We start from the raw sequence: 18125 nt of genomic DNA, 5'->3' as shown, positions 1-18125 counted from the left end.
CAGGAGCTGATTAGTATTGAATGCCACAGGTATGAGGATTAGAAGAGACAGAGAGAGTAAGAGAGAGATGGGGGAGAGAAAGGGGTGTGAGAAAGGACATGCGAGCAAAGAGAGAGCATGATGACTTCCATTAAAGGTGATGATAAGGCCTTAGGCAAGTGACTCATGCATTTCTGACTCAGCGATATGTTGCTCAGCAGCAAGCTTCTCTCTATCTTTCTCTCTCAGAACGTATTTCTCTGTACTTCTAACTCCATCTGTCTTTCTCCTCCTCACTCTCTCTCTCTCTCTCTCTCTCTCTCTCTCTCTCTCTCTCTCTCTCTCTCTCTCCTCTCTCGTACTCTCATCTCTCTCTCTCTCTCTTTCTCTCTCTCTCTCTCTCTCTCTCTCTCTCTCTCTCTCACACACACACACACACTGTTTCTGTGACACTTGTAAGTGCCACTAATTTGCTTCACCATTCATACAAAATGGCTGCCCGTTACCGGTGCGTTAGCATAATGTGACCAGGGGGGTGCGAGGCAGAAGAGGATTTTGGCTCCACATGATGGAGCTTTCTGTCCAGGCCTCGGGATATGGGCTTTAATTCATTCCTACCATCTCTCTCTCACTCCATCTCTCTCTCATCTCTCTCTCTCTCTCTCTCTCTCGCTCTCATCTCTCCTCTCTTCTCTCTCTCTCTCTCTGTCTCCGTTCGACTTCAGAGTGAAATACGCTTCCATCAGACTTCAGGAATGGTGATCTGGTAATTTGCGCGCCTCGCCAGGGCGTTGGAATGGGCCGAACGACCTCCAGATGGAGAGGTGGCGGCGTGCAGACCGTCGCTGGATCAGCGGGCGCCCCGCCAGGGTGACATGAGGGATGGTGGGATTCAGGAGCCCCCCCAGAGCTACCCTGGTTATACCCTCATTATTCCAACATACCCACGGAGAGAGAGAGGGGGTGGGTGGGGGGGGGGGGGGGGGTAGAGAGAGAAATTTGGGGAGAGGTGGGGAGATAGAGGAGAAAGAGAGAGAGAGAGAGAGAGAGAGAGAGTGAGAGTGAGTGTGTGTTATGAGTGTGTGCTCTCATATACAGTTCTCTTTTGTTTCGTACTAAAAGCTCCAGTGGGTTGGTAGAGAGACCATAGCAGAGAGACTATATTAGGAAGTATAACCTTTAGAATGCAAATGCCAGGAGGAGACAAATGCCAATAACAGCAGTTTCCACTCTGTAAGTGTTTCTGCTGCAAGTTCCTGTACCTTGAAAAGTGTGTGTATGGAGCTATATGTACAGATGAACCCAGACATAGAGAGAGAGAGAGAGAGAGAGAGAGAGAGAGAGAGAGAGAGAGAAGAGAGAGAGAGAGGAGAGAGAGAGAGAGAGAGATGAGAGAGAGAGAGAGAAAAGATGGTAAAGGCAGAGAGAGGGGGGAGAGAAAGAGAGAAACACAGCCTGTGTGTGTGTGTGTGTGTGTCTCACCGTAGTCCGCTGGCACGACCACAGAGTAGAGACAGGTTCTGGCGCTGCTATAGTTGCCAGGATAACCAGGTGACAACACAACGCCCTCCAACCCTGAATACTGCCCTCCACACGGAGCTGAGAAAGAGAGAGACGGGGGGGGTAGAGAGAGAGAGAGAGACAGACAGTAAGACCGACATAGAAAGAAAAGAGGAGACGGACAGGGGAGAGACGGGGGGACAAGACAGACAGGCAGAAACGTTCAGTGGGGACAAGAGAAAAGAGGAACAGGAGACGGAGAGGAGTTAGAGATTCAATTTCTCAGTTTTTCTCTCCATTCCCCGTTCTCTCGCTCCTAAATTACTTTTCTTGCTGGATCGGCCGCCAGTGGAAGATGTCCCTGGTGTTTGCTAGAGTGAAATTGCAATGTTTTCTAAGTGTCCCTCTGGGTTACCCCAAGAGAGATGAGGCTTGAACCCTAAACCTGCCACGGGTGTGTGAGTGTGTGTGTGTGTGTGTGTGTGCGTATGTGTGTCACAGAACTTTACTCCAAGCTGGAACAATGCAGCCTTGGCAAGGAGGAATATTTCAGAATTAGCAGGTCAGCAAACATTCATATTTCACCTGGCCATATGCAGGATTCTGTCATGCTTTATGTGTGTACCAAGGGGTCTGTGATAATGGAACAGAGATCCCTCTCTGTAATGTACTACAGCTCTGTCTCCCTGTGTGTGTCGGGGAATGGTTCTCCCTGTGTGTGTGTGGAGCCCCAGCTCCAGCCTCACTCCCACCACCAGCCCCCCCCCCCCCCCCCCCCCCCCGCCCCCCCCATAGCCCCCTCCAGCCTCCCCTCAGCCCCCACCACTCACCTATGCAGATGGGTTTGGGCTTGTTCCAGCTGGGCTTGCTGTCTCCGCCCATGATGCAGGTGAGCATGGGGTCTCCCTCCAGGGTGTAGCCACTGTCACAAACATAGGTGACCGTGGACCCCAGCTTCAGGTCCCCTCCCATCCTGCTGCCGTTCCTCACCACTCCCGGCTCGAAGCACGACTCCCTGGGGTTCTCTGTGATGTTGAAGGAGGGAGGAGGAGGAGTTGGTGGTGGAGGTGGCGGATGTAGAGAACGAGGAGGTGGAGGTGAAAGAGGAAGAGGGGATGGGATAGAGGTGGAGGATGAGGTGATGGTGGAGGAGATAGAGGAGGAGGAGGTGAAAGAGCAGATAGAGGAGGAGGTGGAGGAGGTGAAAGAGGAGATGTGGTAGAGGTGGAGGAGGTGGGGGTGGAGAGGAGGTGAAAGAGGAAGAGGGGATGGGATAGAGGAGTAGTACATGGACGATAGAGGTAGAGGTGGAGGAGAAGGAAGGAGGACAACGTGGAGAAAGAGGTGGAATTAGTGAATAGGGAGGTGGAGGACAAAGGTGGAGGAGAAGAATGAAGTGAAGGAACAGGTGGAAATGGAGGAGGTGGAGGAGGAGGGATAACAACATTAGTTCGTTTACATTCGCAGGTTAAGTAACAGAAACCCAAAGGACACACCCAAGGTCTGCTGCACAATCGTCACTTCACTGTGTCCTCAGTGTGTGTGTGTTCGCGTGCACACTGTACAACCGCATATCAGTCACTCACTAACCCAAACACTCCTCACCCACCTCTGAATAAACTTCAGACTTTAGTGTCAGGCTCAATTCAGCCCTTCGTCACTCTCCCTGGCAGAAAATGTGCTTTAGCCTCAACGTCACCTGTCAGCCTTCGAAAAAAACGCCATGTTCAGTCCAGCTTTCATCTCAGCTCAGTGTTAAGTGTAATACAAACACAGTCCCAACTCAGTCAAAATGCACAGCTCAACTTTCGATGGACATACTGTTAGAGAAACACTTAATGTGACAGGGGAGTCAGATGGCCGAGCAGTTAGGGAGTCGGGCTATTGCCGGTTCGATTCCCGGCCGAAACAAATGACGTTGTGTTCTTGGGCAAGGTCACTTTTCAATGACGAACCAGCTTCTGTTCCCTAAACACACCCTAGATGCATCTCCTGAGTCATGCTGCAGTCATGGTTTCGAGAGTGAAAAGCTGTCCTCCATATTCTACATGCAGGTCGAGTCAGCCGCCAACCCCAGAACCCCCCCCCCCAGCCCTCAGCCCTCCCTCAGCCCTAGACCCAGAGCTAGACCTGTCCCTAGACTCTAACCTCTCCTTTCCAGTCCCTGCCAAGGCCCCGACCCTGATCAAAACCACAAATCTCTCCATCCCAGCCCTGGCCCCCAGCCTCTAGTCTCATAGCAAAGCAGGTAGAACAGATCCAGATGGCTCTAAGTGTTGAGCCCTTCCCCAACATTACCTCAGAGAGTCCTTTCAGCAGCCCAGCCACACTCACCACCTGGAGTGGCCCATTTAGATAACCTTGCTCCTACACTCAGAGAGAAGGGCATTAACTGCGAGCTTGAATGTGTGTTCGTACGTGTCCGTGCGTGTGTACGTACGTGTGTGTGTATCTGCACCAGCCTTGTGTGTATGTGTGTGTGTGTGTGTGTGTGTGTGTGTGTAAATGTGTGTGTGTGTGTGTGTATGAGCATGAACCTCCACACCCTAATGATGTTTAACTGTGGTTCAGCCATGAGTAGTCTTGGCCTGAAAACTCCCCCCCCAACCAAGCTCAATCAGACAAGGCCAGACGGACACGGAGGGAGACAAGACGATTGGTCGGTTATGTACCCTGGTGGTGCCCGGGGGAAACTTCAGGATGTGATTTTGGGGAAGCCAGACTGACCCAATATGATGCTGTCTCTAGCCAACTTTACATCCCTAATCCCTAACCAAGAAACAGACCCAACACCAAACAGATCCTATCAGTGTGTGTGTGTGTGTGTGTGTGTGTGTGTGTGTGTGTGTGTGTGTGTGTGTGCGTGTGTGTGTGTGTCCAAGGCAGTAATTTATGTATTATCTGGTTACGGTTCATTAGTGGAGAGAATTGGAAGTAAGGAGTGGGAGGTTCTGCTGAGACACACTGAGCCCATCTGCTGGTCCAGACTGTCCTCACAGACCCACACACTGATACACACACTGATACTCACACTGATACACAAACACTGCCACACACTGATACACACACTGAACCACACACTGAACCACACACTGATACACACACACTGCCACACACTGATACACACATTGAACCACACACTGAACCACACACTGATACACACACTGATACACAGACTGAACCACACACTGAACCACACACTGAACCACACACTGAACCAAACACTGATACACACACTGAACCACACACTGATACACACACTGATACACAGACTGAACCACACACTGAACCACACACTGAACCACACACTGAACCACACACTGATACACACACTGATACACACACTGATACACACACTGATACACACTGAACCACATACTGAAACACACACTGATACACACACTGATACACACTGAACCACATACTGAAACACACACTGATACACACACTGATACACACACTGAACCACACACTGATACACACACTGATACACTCCGAAAAACCTCAACCCGATGAACAGAGTTTAGTATTTGTCATGTCACTGAGGTTGTCTGAATCTCTTCTGCACTACTTGTTTGCCACAAAGTTGAGAGCTAGAGGTCGATTTGGAATTGGGTAAAACTCAAGAGTCTCTAAAAGGAACTAATTGATGCTAATAGCTAAAGGCTTAAGCTTTGCTCTCTCAGGCTAAGCCTTCACAGAGGCTGCCCACTTCCATTCACAACCTGTTTAAAGGCCTGTTAACAGAAGAATGCACACACATTTCATTCGGACCACACACATGCTGTGAGAGCAGGCAAACAAACACAATCACACACACACACACACGCCGTTCCCCAAGCCCTCAGAATCTTTAAAGACACAGACTCAACGGGAGATTTTCCCAACATCCAATATCCCTCAAAAGAATGTGTGTCACACACACACAAACACGTGGCAACTGGGAGAGAAATACTCCTCGACGGCCCAAACAAAACAGAGGTGGTCGGTCAGCGTGTTAGAGCGTGAGACGCAAACAGCCGTTTGTTCCAATTTATGAGCAGCCTTTAGTGTGTCTGCTGAGGCATTGATCAAACAAAGCTGCAGAGAACAGCAGCACCCGCCTTTCATTTTCATAATGCTTCTGTAGTCCGCTGGAAGCAGAGGTACGGGTCGATAATTACACTGCAGACAGACCACGGAGCACGGACCGAAGGGTGCGCGTGTATTTCTCTCTCGGTCGCTGTGTGTGTGTGTGTGTGTGCGCGCAATAATCTATGTGTGTGAGAATGAACGTGTGTGTATTGAGAGAGGTGACGCAATCTCTCCTCTGAGGCAGTTTTCAAACGACTAATCTCACTTTGTGGATCTGAAGCTCTTGGAAAGTTCAAGAGGAAGAACAAGGTCAATACGTGTCAGTTTAGCTGGAGGGAGGATTTCCAAAGCTCAAAGAACAACACCGCTTTCTCCACATCAGCCAGGTTTGAGATTTAAAACACCCTTCTTAAAACAGCGATATAAAACCAAACGGCAAACAAATAAAACGACACCCTCAAACCAGAACTTCTTCATGTTGTCACGCTCAACTGTTAAAGGCGCCGTGGTCCCCCAAGCCACCAGGGGGCGACGTACCTGTGTACTGCAGCACAAAGCCGTTGCTGCTGAGGGAGGCGTCGCTGCGGAAGGCGAGGAAGAGCGTGTTGGAGCTGCTCTCGATACGGTCGGGGACGTCGGAGCCGTAGAAACTTCCCAGCAGGGGGCTCAACGAGTCCGGACCGTCATAAATGTGGAGGAAGTCATAACTAGGCTCCAAGCTGAACCTGAAAACAGAGCACCACAGAAAACATGAAATATAATTTATTATAAACATGGCATTCTCATGGATCTATGTACATCAAATATAGGTACAGCTCAGTAGTAGAACATTTGACTGCAGATTGAACAGGTTGAATGTTCAAGTCCCTCCAATGACATTTCGGTTGAAAGCATCTGCTTGATGAAAATATTTCAATATGGAACATTTGTTTTTAATTGACTAAAGCAGAGGTTTAATTGAGAAACATTAAAAATAAAACATCAATATGCTTTTGAAAGTTCATGATTCTGACTGTGTAGGTGTTCTAAGTGGCTGAGCCGTGTGCGTGTTTAAGTGTCTTAACCACAACGTTGAGGGAATTGAAATGTCAAGAGTGATAACATGACTCTTAATTATGACTGTGGACTCTCAATAAAGTGACTGAAACACCCATCCACAAGCCATCGTCTGTATGTCGGTAACTACACTGAGAGAAAAAACGTTAGTTTAGTAAAAAAATAAATAATAGTGTATATGTCAAATATTTCTGTGAGAGACTCCTCTCGGCATCCTTACTGGTTGAAGGTGAGAGCAATGACGTAATCGGGGGTGACTGACACGGTCCAGTCACACTCTCGTCCGTGAGGGTAGGGTTCTGGGTACTCTGGAGACAGGATCAGTCCGCTCGGCCCCGTCAGGTTCCCTCCACAAGGAGCTGAGAACAGAACGATAGAACGCCGCCATTAGAACACACGTGATACAACCTCAGATTTGAGATCATAGAGGAATATTTTGTACCAGCTGTTGTATTAGTGGGGGGTGATTGCCTAATGTCTGTAGATGTCCACTAATGACACCAGAATTAGAAATCAAATGTGAGCAAAGCTACTATATAAATTCACACTGCAGTAATTCTAATTCTAACTGTGAGTCTTTAAACCATCAACTGTTACAAAACTGTTAGAAAAATCCTCTTTTGTTGGTAAAGTTTACTATACCCAGTTTACAGAAGCTCTCAATCAGAATACATGGCTAGCCAAAGCTTAAAAATACTGGCAGCTAAGCTAACAGGTTTATGGTCGCTAGGCGATGGCTAATAGCAGTTAGAGCTAGAGTAAAGCCAGGTTTTTCAATGGAGCTCCATGGTATCTGACACACCGTGTTGAGAGTACTCCAAGTAATGCATGTCGACACCAAGCCCCTGTCGGGCCCTCACCTGTAGGCCCTGGAGCCTGGCCAGCTCTGGGACTGTGTTTGTGTTTCCAGAAGAGCTCTCCAGCCAATCAAGCCAACCTCTGATTAAACAAGGCAGCTAATTACGAGGTCTTAATTGCCGTTGTTAATTACTGACATTTTTTCTTCTTCTTTGGAGCACAAAGTTGATGTACTCTGATCCCTGCATGGAAGATTGTCTGGAATGACTGTTGTTGTTGAGAGATATGCTAATCAGATCCTCTTTTTCGATTTCTCTCTCTCTCTCTCTCTCTCTCTCTCTCTCTCTCTCTCTCTCTCTCTCTCTCTCTCTCTCTCTCTCTCTCTTTCTCTCAATCTATCCTTCTTTCTGTCTCCTCTGTCTCTTTTTTATCGCTCTCTGTCTGCCTCCATCCTTCTCTCCCTTTGTCCCTCTCTCTCCCTCCTCTGTGGGATGAGAGATTGTCTAGGGGCCTGGGCCAATTGAGTTTGTCTCTTAGAATTCATCTCAGGGCTTTCTAAAGTAGATGTGTCATGATGTGCCTAAGTAATGAACCCACCTCAGCTAAACCGGGCTGCAATTGTTGGCTCCAAATATAAATACCGCTTGAATAAATAAAAAGAATGATTTATGACTAGGAGGACAATGGGCATTGTTATTCAGGAAGTCTTTGCCTTTTGACCAATGTTAGTCCAGCAAGACAAGACCAACATGCCTCTGCAGGTGGGTGGGCCTTACCTGTAAAAGTGGGTGGAGGTGAGTATATCACCTGTACAGGTGAGCAGGACTGATTATGAGACATATACAGATGGGTGGGGCTTGCTACATTACTTTTGCAGGTGGGCAGGGCTGACTATCATACACACACAGGTGGGCAGGGCTTGCTACATTACCTGTGCAGGTGGGAGGGGACAGCTATATTACCTGTGCAGGTGGGAGGGGACAGCTATATTACCTGTGCAGGTGGGAGGGGACAGCTATATTACCTGTGCAGGTGGGAGGGGACAGCTACATTACCTGTGCAGGTGGGCGGGTCTGGCTGCCAGAAGAAGCGGCTGTTGATCTCTGTGCAGGTTATCTTGCTGGCGCCCTGCAGGAGGTAGCCAGGATCACACTGGAACACCACGTGGTCTCCCGGCGCCTTGCTGTCCCCGCTGCGGGTGCCGTTGGTGGGCATGCCGGGGTCATTACAGGAGGTGGCCGTGGAGACTGCAGGTGAGCAGCGTGTCATATCACAGTGTATTAGACCACGCCATGAGGAGATTCGATGACACGATGAGATACCCGTGTGTCAGACGTTTCAAGTGTGAGTTAAGTGAAGCACAGACACCGACCATACAGAAATGCATGCAGTGGAAAACTAATCTAGAGGTAGACAGAATCTGGCACACGTTCAATTCTACTCTCTCTCTCTCACATACGCACACGCACTCACTCACTGACTGCCCCCCCTGGGAAACGCCTCCGACGCTCAAACTCTCACCAACCCCCCCTGCATCCCTCCTGCCCGCCCCACCCTCTCACCGGAGAACTGAAGGGCGAAGCCCTGCTTGCTGGTGAAGAAGTCGGTGGTGAACTGCAGGCTGACGGTGTTGAAGGTGCTGTGGGCGTCGGGGGGGAGGGAGGAGCCACTCAGCTCCCTCAGCAGCACCCCACCCTCCTGCGGCCCGTCCCAGATACGCAGCACGTCGTGCACCTCCTCCGTGTGGAACACCAGGAAGTGGAGCCTGGAGGACACAGGAAGCATGGTTGGGAGTCAGGTCCCAACTGCAAGGAGGTCATTGTTCCATTGGAGAGAACAGGATGTGTGAGGTGCTAATGCCTTGGATCAGTGTATGAAGGATGACACAGGTCTGTTGATTACCCATGAGCCTTGGCGTATTTTGAGGAAGTAAATTACTCCTGGACACTGACATGGGACAAGCTTTGGTTAACTAAATGCCTTAAGGCCGAAATATGCTTCTGCGTCTCCGTTTACGGATGGGCGGGCGCACGGATACGCACGGATACGCACGGATACGGACGAATAGACTTTGTTTATGGTTCTCCGTAGGCTGTGGGTGCTGAAAACAATTCACCGCCAGAAGAGTAGGTGGCGCAACGTTTTTTTGTAAGTCGTCGTCGAGTGTTTATTTACTTAGGTTATCGAGAAGTCAGAGCAAATTTGCAAATTAGCCGTTTCATCAATAAAATAAGCACATTTTCAGCAACTACACTGCCCATTTCTCGTCACATTTTAATTCAAATGCTGATTTACATGTACTGTTTAGCTGAAATATGAATTCTAAAAACTTACAGCAATGGTGGTCAAAGGATTCTGTTCGTCCTGTTTATCACGGCAACCCCGCCCCCGCCCCTGACGCAAGCGGTTCTTAATACTGGCCAATCACAGCCAAGGGGGTATCTGTAACTACCCGAAATTACGACGGATAGTTAGAAAATTCAGGAAGTGCACGTTGAGCTCTCGAGGGCGTTCCCCGTAGAGGAGGGCGTTCCCATGTGTTCGTTTTGGGAAAACGGAGAAGCATATATCGGCCTTTAGGGTGGATGGCAAGATTACCTATTCCTGGCCTCTTAGTCTACATAGGACGTCATTACGTAGAATATTACTGGATTGAAGAGATTTTAGTAATTGGGGGGTCAGATGGCTGAGCGGTTAGGGAATCGGGCTACCAATCAGAAGGTTGCTGGTTCGATTCTGGCTGTGAACAATTACGTTGTGTCCTTGGGCAAGGCACCTAACCCTACTTGCCTCGGGGGAATGTCCCTGTACTTACTGTAAGTCGCTCTGGTTAAGAGCGTCTGCTAAATGACTAAATGTAATTTGTTTGCTTCAAGGAGTGACCATTAACTATGACCTAATTTAAGTTAGTTATGTTGCTATATGTGATGAGTCAAGCCATAGTCCTAACACAATCCTAATTTCCGCATTACGATCACATATTCGTCTCAACCTAGATATATTCAAATTAGGCAGATACCAGGAAGTTGAGGATCTAACACTAGACATCTAGAGAACATTTGCTGCTCAATGGGAGGTTTAAACATTAGAACAATTATGTGAGGCATCCTTCTTTGAAAAACTAAAACAACTTGACTTCCAGCCAACTGCGGCCCTCCAAACACTGCCCATCGGTGTATTGTTTCAGTCTAGACAGCTGATGGTAGAGGTAATCTTTCACAATATCGACACCTCACTTTCACAGACAGCTGCCATACAGCTGTTGGCCCTGATTGTTGCATATGGTGTGTGTGTGTGTCTGTGTATATTTGTGGTTGTGTGTGTCTGTTTGTGAGCATGCATGTGTTCATTTGTGTGTGTATGTTTGTGTGTATGTAGACAAAAAGGACAACGTGCTATACTTTCACAGCAGATGGGAAAACAAACTAAGTTATTTAATTAAGCACTATTGCTGGCATCGACCACTCAATATAAGAGAAGCATCTGTTGGCGACAGACCGTAGGTTAGGATATGAGAAAGAAAAAACAAATCCCAGCAGCCTTCACTTTCAAACAAACCTTCCATAAACCAAACAGGATTATTGTGTCAGGAAATATCAATTGAACAACTGTTTAAGGCTCCACGGAAACATGAAAATGTATTAATCTGGCCAATAAAAACAACTCCATAAAAGTTGTAGCCAGTAACAACAGTTCTTCTATGGCTGACTGAAGTAACCAGATTGTGGTGGTGATGCTCAAACACCATTGTGTTGGCCAACAGTCATTTCCTGTTGCTGTTTACTATTCCTGTCCTTGTCTACTCTACTCCATCCACGTCTGTAGTGTCTGAACCCAAACATGAAACCAATATGGCAGACATGCCTTGCCAAGTGAATTGCGTGAATAATTTAAACAGATCTAGAGAAAAGTATAGTAAATATGCTGAAAACAAACATATTTGTTGATTTACTTTCTTGGTGAAAATTAACATCGTAGCTGATGAAATTGTGCTGAACCACTGAGCCAGATGAGAGAACATCCGTTGACAGCAGAGCTGCATGGACAAGCACATTTCACAAGTAATTACTTTCACAGGGGCACCTTACACAACACTCAGCGAATTCAGACCGAGAGACACACTCTGGTAATTACACAAACTTGAGCATGCCTGAGTGTCATATGTATTCAGGTTGGAAGTAGAGAGAGAAAAAGCTGGGCTGCTCATGTAGAAAAAAAGCCCAGACGGGTAGCCTGTCTCCCTTCATCTTGCGGGTCACTGGTGTTCCTCACATGTGTTTCTGCACGTCAGAGTGTTAACTTATCGATTGGACAACTAATGTCAGAGTGAGGGTTTTCGACCAATGAGACTGTGCGAGACAAAGTAAATGATGCCAAGGAGGTGCCAGACCTTGCTCTGAAAGGAACTCAGCACGATGGATTCAGTGGATTCTAGGTAAATAGAATGTGGGGATGAAGGGACCCTCTTTAAGTATTGATAGTAAAACAACAAATTGGATCGTTTGTGTGTATAGAACCTAGAAAGGAATGGATAGGGAAGGAACTGCAAGACATTGTCTCAGTTGGGTTCTGTATCAGTAGCTAATACTCAGGTCCCTGGCTTACTTTAATCGTTTAAGTGAATGAGTAGAGATTGTCACTGGAATTGTTCCGTTCTTCCTTCCTCTCACTTGAACTCCTCGTCCTCTTCCTTTTCCTCTCGCTAATGCTTACCCTCTCTTCCTTTTTATCTCTCTCTCTCTCACTATCGCTTTCTCTGTTTCTTTCTCTCCCAGGGAGATGGATTTAGCTAAACTAATAAGGGTGAATGTATTTCCCAACTCCTCCCTCATGCAAACACAGCTAAGAGTACCCCTCCTATATATTCAAGCCTTAAGCCTAAGAACACATACAAATACACACTCACACATGTATCATTATGTGAAATGCATGCACATACGATCACACATACACACACACACACATCCTTAACTTAAGTATATACCCTTATCCACTCTCACACGCCCCGCCCTGAGCGACACTGGGACCAGAACAGGAAGTGTTTTGCCCAGATAGGCATGCTTTACAGTAACAAGTCCTCCATTTCTGCATAATTGGTGTCAGATCAGAGAGGCCATGCTGTCTGTTGTGGAGATGGCCTGGGGGCCAGGAACCATGCTAACTATGTGCACTACACAGCCTACTGTACATGTAACAAGCCCTGCTGCTCTAACATGTCGAGCACTGTACAATATAACGCACACACGCACACACACACACACACAGGCAAAATCACAAAGGCACAGGCACGCTCGCCAGAAAACACACACAAAGACACAGACACACACACAGACAAGCACACACGCCTCTTCATTACAAAGTAGCACATAAAAGCGTCAGCTATGTCTGTAAAGGATGTAAACCAGATGAGAGCTAATGACAATTCTCACCACAACGCAATTATCCCTTCCCCCTACTTCACTTGTGCATTATCACTTTCACCAAGAGGCCTAGGGGCACTAGTACATGGGCTGTGGCCATCGTCCCCAGCAGGGCCATCACTGATAGAGCGGTGACTGTGTGTGAGACTCGGAACACAAAGACAGCCAAGGCTAGAGCCTCCTCCCATGGTGCTGAAAGTCTGCCACATCTCTACAGTCTTCAGTTGCATGCCTAAGTAGGTAAACTGTTGAGATGGCCATGGAGCACTCGGTCCAGTTAACGGTGAATCCCAGCTGAGTGAGGTGATTCTCCAGTGAGAAAGGGTCCAGGGTAGCCTCGTGCCGAGACCGGGCTAAAACCAGCAGGTCATCGAGGTGTATCCCCCTCCATCGCATCGGTTCGACAGCCACTTCACACATTTGGAGAAGGTTCAAGGAGCCAGTGCTGTATGAGTACCAAGCCAGAGCTTGGTGCTCATACACCCTGCCTTTGAAAGTGAACCAAAGATATTTTCGGAGCTTTCATCTGATTGGTACATGGAAATATGCACCCTTCAGGTCTATGCTGATTCCGAAAACGCACCTCTGTACGATATTCAGCAGGCACTCCCTTTTCCAACAGGCTTGCTATCTGCTGTCAGAGAGCACACGCCTTGGGAGACAAGACCGATGGGAGGGGGAACTTGTACGAACTCTAAAGTGCACCTTCCTGCAGCCGTGGCTCAGGGGGTAGAGAGGGTGAAACACTAATTGCAAGGTTGGTGGTTGGATCTCCGACTCCTCCTGGCCATGAGTGTGTCCTTGAGCAGGACACTGAACTCTGAGTAGCTCCTGATGGGCAGGCCAGCGCCTTGCATTGCAGCTCTGCCGTGTGTCTGTGTGTGTGTATGGGTGAATGAGAGGCATAATGTAAAGTGCTTTGGGTGGACCATAAGGGTCGTTAAATGTGCCATGTAAATCCAGTCCATTTACCATTCAACCGCACAGTTGCGGAGCCACTGACAAAAATCTGCTGTATGTCCAGGAAATGCACCAGTTCGGTGGCGCAGCCCAAGGTGGGATCGACCCAAAAAGGCCGGGATGGTGTTTTGTTGGATAAGTGATGTGTGGGGAGTGTGCTTGATGGTTCGGCAATGCTCAACACAGAGACTCTTCCACAAAAGCACGGCCTTTAAGCTGCCGCGTGTCAGCATAGCTGGATGCCGACACGACAGAATCGAGTGTTCCACCGTCGAGACGCTACGTGTCAGGATTTTATTCCCCACAAGCGGTATACACCAACAGCAGTTAGTCTAGCTTGGTGAATGCGAGTGCTAACTCCTTAATCCTGGAGCAGATTAGCTTGCCTGTCTTCACCCCCAGGGAGAGGGTATGTTCAAGAGCCTCCGCCCCCGTCATGTAAGTGCAAGAGATGATTCACACACATGTTATGCTAATGTTAGCATGATCCTCCTACTCAGATTTGACGACAAAGGTTATTCGGGATTTACGTGTGTGTGTGTGTGTGTGTGTTTGTGTGAATATGGGCGTGCAGGGGTTTTGTGTTTGTGTTTATGTGTCTGTCTAAACACGTACATGTATGTAGGTGCCTTTGTATGTACAGTATGTGTGTTTTTGTGACATAAATATGCACCTAGTATTTGCCTCAAGTACAAGGTGGATTTACTACCCTGTCAGACAGGGTCAAATGTCAGACTTGTGGTAACGTGTTGATGAATATCCTGCTAACATGTTAATGACGCTCGGGATCTCTGTCGAAGATTCAGTACTGTCACACATAGAATATCACTTTTTATGTCCAGATCTATTCTGTGGACGGAGAGAGTAATGGAGGAGGTGTTGAAAAAATCTTACATATATCATTACGGACATGATGAAAAGTGGGGGGGGAAGTGTGGATGTGGGATGAAGGGAGATGGAGGAGGGGAGGAGGAGGGGAGGGGAGGAACAAGTGGAGGAGAGGACGAATGGAGAAGGATGAAATGGATGAAAGGAGAAGGAAAGAAGAGGAGGGGAGGGGATAGGAGAGGAGAGGAGGAGGGGAGAGGAGGGGAGGGGAAATGAGGGGAGGGGATAGGAGAGGAGAGGAGGAGGGGAGGGGAAAAGAGGGGAGGGGATAGGAGAGGAGAGGAGGAGGGGAGGGGAAATGAGGGGAGGGGATAGGAGAGGAGAGGAGGAGGGGAGAGGAGGGGAAATGAGGGGAGGGGATAGGAGACGAGAGGAGAGGAGGGGAAATGAGGGGAGGGGATAGGAGAGGAGAGGAGAGGAGGAGGGGAGAGGAGGGATACATGGGATTTAGGCTGTTCGGCTGGATGGCTGGGAGCAGACGTGCATTACATGTTAGGGTAATTGGCTTATTTCAGAACCAGACCTAACTGATCAACCTTTGCTTTCTCTTTACCAATCTATGGAAGGCATGGGAGACATGAGGGAGGGGATGGACAGAAGTAGGACAGGAGGACGGGGGGAGGGATTGCTCTCGATCGATTACACGCACACACAAAGACACATGAAAAAAGCACACACAAGTGTGGTAGCAAACAAACGTTCCCCCCCACCCACCCACCCACCCACCCACCTACACACACACACACGTATACACACACACACACACACTTCCTGTGGAAGATCACAGGTCCTGGCAGAACCAAAGCCAAGCCTGTACTTCCTTTCAGGAGCCAATCCCCTCGCTGCCAGGGCTCTCTAATCCTCATGTTCTTTTTTTACACTCGTCTTTTCTTTCCCTGACGTTTCCCCCTTTATTCTTCTCCGCAGAAAGCTCTGGAATAGAGGGATGAGGATGAGGTCTGTGTGTGAGAGGGTGTGTGTGTGTGTGCGTTTGAGTGTACGGGTGCCGGGAAACAGGGCTGTGGTCGGGTACAAGCTGTTGGATTTGCATACTTAATGAGTCCAGAATGCAGATGGTTGGCCTGAACCAAACTACGATTCTGATTGGTGTGAAAAAACAGGAAGTACAGTCCTCGTGACACAGATAGAGCAGTCAGGAGACGAAAGATGAAAAGTCTTAAAGAAAGGACAAAGTAACAAAAAATTTAAATAAATATACAGAACAGAATAGTATTATTATTCTTGTATTCTAGATAGCATGTGGGTAGAGTACAGCTCAACACATGTACTGCCTTCACAACACAAGAAACAGCTGAATCAAATCTCAGCAGAATTGAGGAAGAGAGACTTGCGAGGGAACCAGGGGGTGGGTGGGGGTGGGTGTGGCTGGGTGTGGGGGTGAGGTAACAAGGGGATGGGGCACAACTTGGGGCCGGGGTGAGAGCATTGAGGAGGTGCAATGAGAAGACCCAGACCAACACACACTCTCTCATTGGATGGTAGGCCTACTCACACCTATCCTCTGAGCTGTTTCCTTGTTATGTGGAGCCTGAACCGAATATGGGGTTTAGGAGATTGCCAATCCTGGGGGTGCAATGAGTGTGTGTGTGTGTATGTTGAAGGGGTGTGTATGTGTGTATATCCCAGTCAGACCTGCATTGGGGGATGAGGTGGATATATTCTCCCCCAACAGAAAGAAGCAAAACATACAGAGAAACACAACAATATCCCTTTATATCTCGATTCTCTCCTCTCCCTCTATCCCTTCCTCTTGCATCCTATCTTCCTAATTCCCCTCCCTCCATCCCCTGTTATCTGAATCTTTTCCCTCCCTCTCCCCCTCTCAATGTGTTACATTGCAGTACATCCCAGTACAGCTCCTCTAATCCACCTACCTCTGTCTATCCGTCTCTCTCTCTCCCCTCTCCCCCTCCCCCCCCTCTGTCTTTCTTTCTCCTTCCCCTATCCTAGCTCCCCCCCCATCCTATATCCCATGATGCATCCGGGGTCGTGAGCAATGCAGCTGCTCCTCCATAATGTATGTCTACAGGTACATGTTGACTGTGAGAGGGATCAAAGGGATGTATATAGAAGTGTGTTTGTGATGAAGGGCATGGCATGTCAGGGAAAGCACCCAAGCGACCAGAACACGCGCTTAGCTATTCCTAGTCCTCGTCACAGGGATGTAAATGACGTGCACACGCGCTCACATACATACACGCACACGCAAACACACACACACACACAAACACTCTGACACAGATGTTGCATATTGATGAGCTCCATCCCCCGCAGATATAATGAATCTGATTCATCAGAACGATGCTGAGGCTGAGACAGCATGCAGCATGTCTTATTCCTCCCCTCCTCCGCTCTCCTCTGCTCTCTCCTCCACTTTACTCCTCTTCCTCTCATCCTCTCTCCATCCCTCTTTCTGTCCTTCCCTTCTCTCCTCGTGTTTCCTCTCCTTCGTTGTCCTTCCCTCCTCTGCGGGAGCCCCCCCCCGTCTTCCTCTACCTCTTTTGTCCTCCAATCCATTCCTGTTCCTGTCCTTCCATTCCCTCTTCCGTCCATCTTGTTTGCCCCTCATTTCCCCTTACTCCTATAGGGCCAAACTATAAGACTCCAGAATGTTCTCTAATATTCATCAATTTGTTCAGTTAAAGACATCCCAGACATTGTTCTAAACACACATGGAACATCCTCACGTAATGTGGACAATTGCCAAACCTAGCAACCCAGTTCTGTCCTGTGAAGGACAAGAGAGGGGTGAGGCAGGGGGGGGATGAGGGGTGAGGAGAGGTGAGGCGCTTAATAAACAGCCTGATTATAACATCTGACCAATTACAGGGCCTCTCGCCGCGTCTGCCAGATTTCACGCAAAATTACGCTGGCCAAACGAGCGTCCATTACTGCGGACGCGTGTCCACCCATTAACTCTGAAAGGCATAGAGGGAGGTCACACACACACATACACACACCCTCTGTATGCTGTGAAGCTGTTGTGTCCTTCACCCTGCAGATAGTACAGCTTCAACGGGCTTGGAGTAGGTGTGGGAACAGACAGATACTGACTAAGAATGGAGGAAGGGAAGGAGGGAATGGAGGGGAATTGACTCCAATTCTGCGTGGGCAAAGAGCGTTTCAGCAGGTTCTTGTAGGAGTGAGAGAAACCAGACAGAAATACATCCAAGTTGACCGTGGAGAGATGGACAGGGCGTGGGTGTCGGGTACTGACCCGACGGTGCTCCCTGGCGTAGCCTCGATGGTCCACACACAGTGGAGGTTGTGTTCATACGGAGCAGGGTAGCCAGGAGACAGGATACGACCTGCAGGTTCATCCTTTATGGTACCACCACACTCCGCTGCACACACCAGCAGGCAGATGGAGGGAAGAGAGAGAGGGAGAGGGAGGGAGGGATGGAGGGAGAAAGGGAGGGAGAAAGGGAG

General features: G+C 48.6%; 1 protein-coding gene across 1 annotated transcript in view; it reads right to left on the bottom strand.

Annotated features, from left to right (window-relative positions):
* csmd2 (CUB and Sushi multiple domains 2) overlaps nt 1-18125 on the bottom strand; it is a 204016-nt gene that overhangs the window by 41428 nt on the left and 144463 nt on the right. The window contains exons 26-32 of the mRNA XM_067256225.1: nt 17914-18040; nt 8970-9172; nt 8463-8654; nt 6830-6968; nt 6091-6278; nt 2310-2504; nt 1462-1578 (exon numbers count right to left, since the gene is read on the bottom strand). Coding sequence (XP_067112326.1) covers nt 1462-1578; nt 2310-2504; nt 6091-6278; nt 6830-6968; nt 8463-8654; nt 8970-9172; nt 17914-18040 — 1161 coding nt within the window. The remainder of the gene's footprint in view (nt 1-1461; nt 1579-2309; nt 2505-6090; nt 6279-6829; nt 6969-8462; nt 8655-8969; nt 9173-17913; nt 18041-18125) is intronic.

Source organism: Osmerus mordax, chromosome 18 (genome assembly GCF_038355195.1).
Source record: "Osmerus mordax isolate fOsmMor3 chromosome 18, fOsmMor3.pri, whole genome shotgun sequence".
Lineage (NCBI taxonomy): Eukaryota > Metazoa > Chordata > Actinopteri > Osmeriformes > Osmeridae > Osmerus > Osmerus mordax.
The sequence above is the reverse complement of the archived record's forward strand: the minus strand, read 5'-3'. Positions and strand labels throughout refer to the sequence as shown.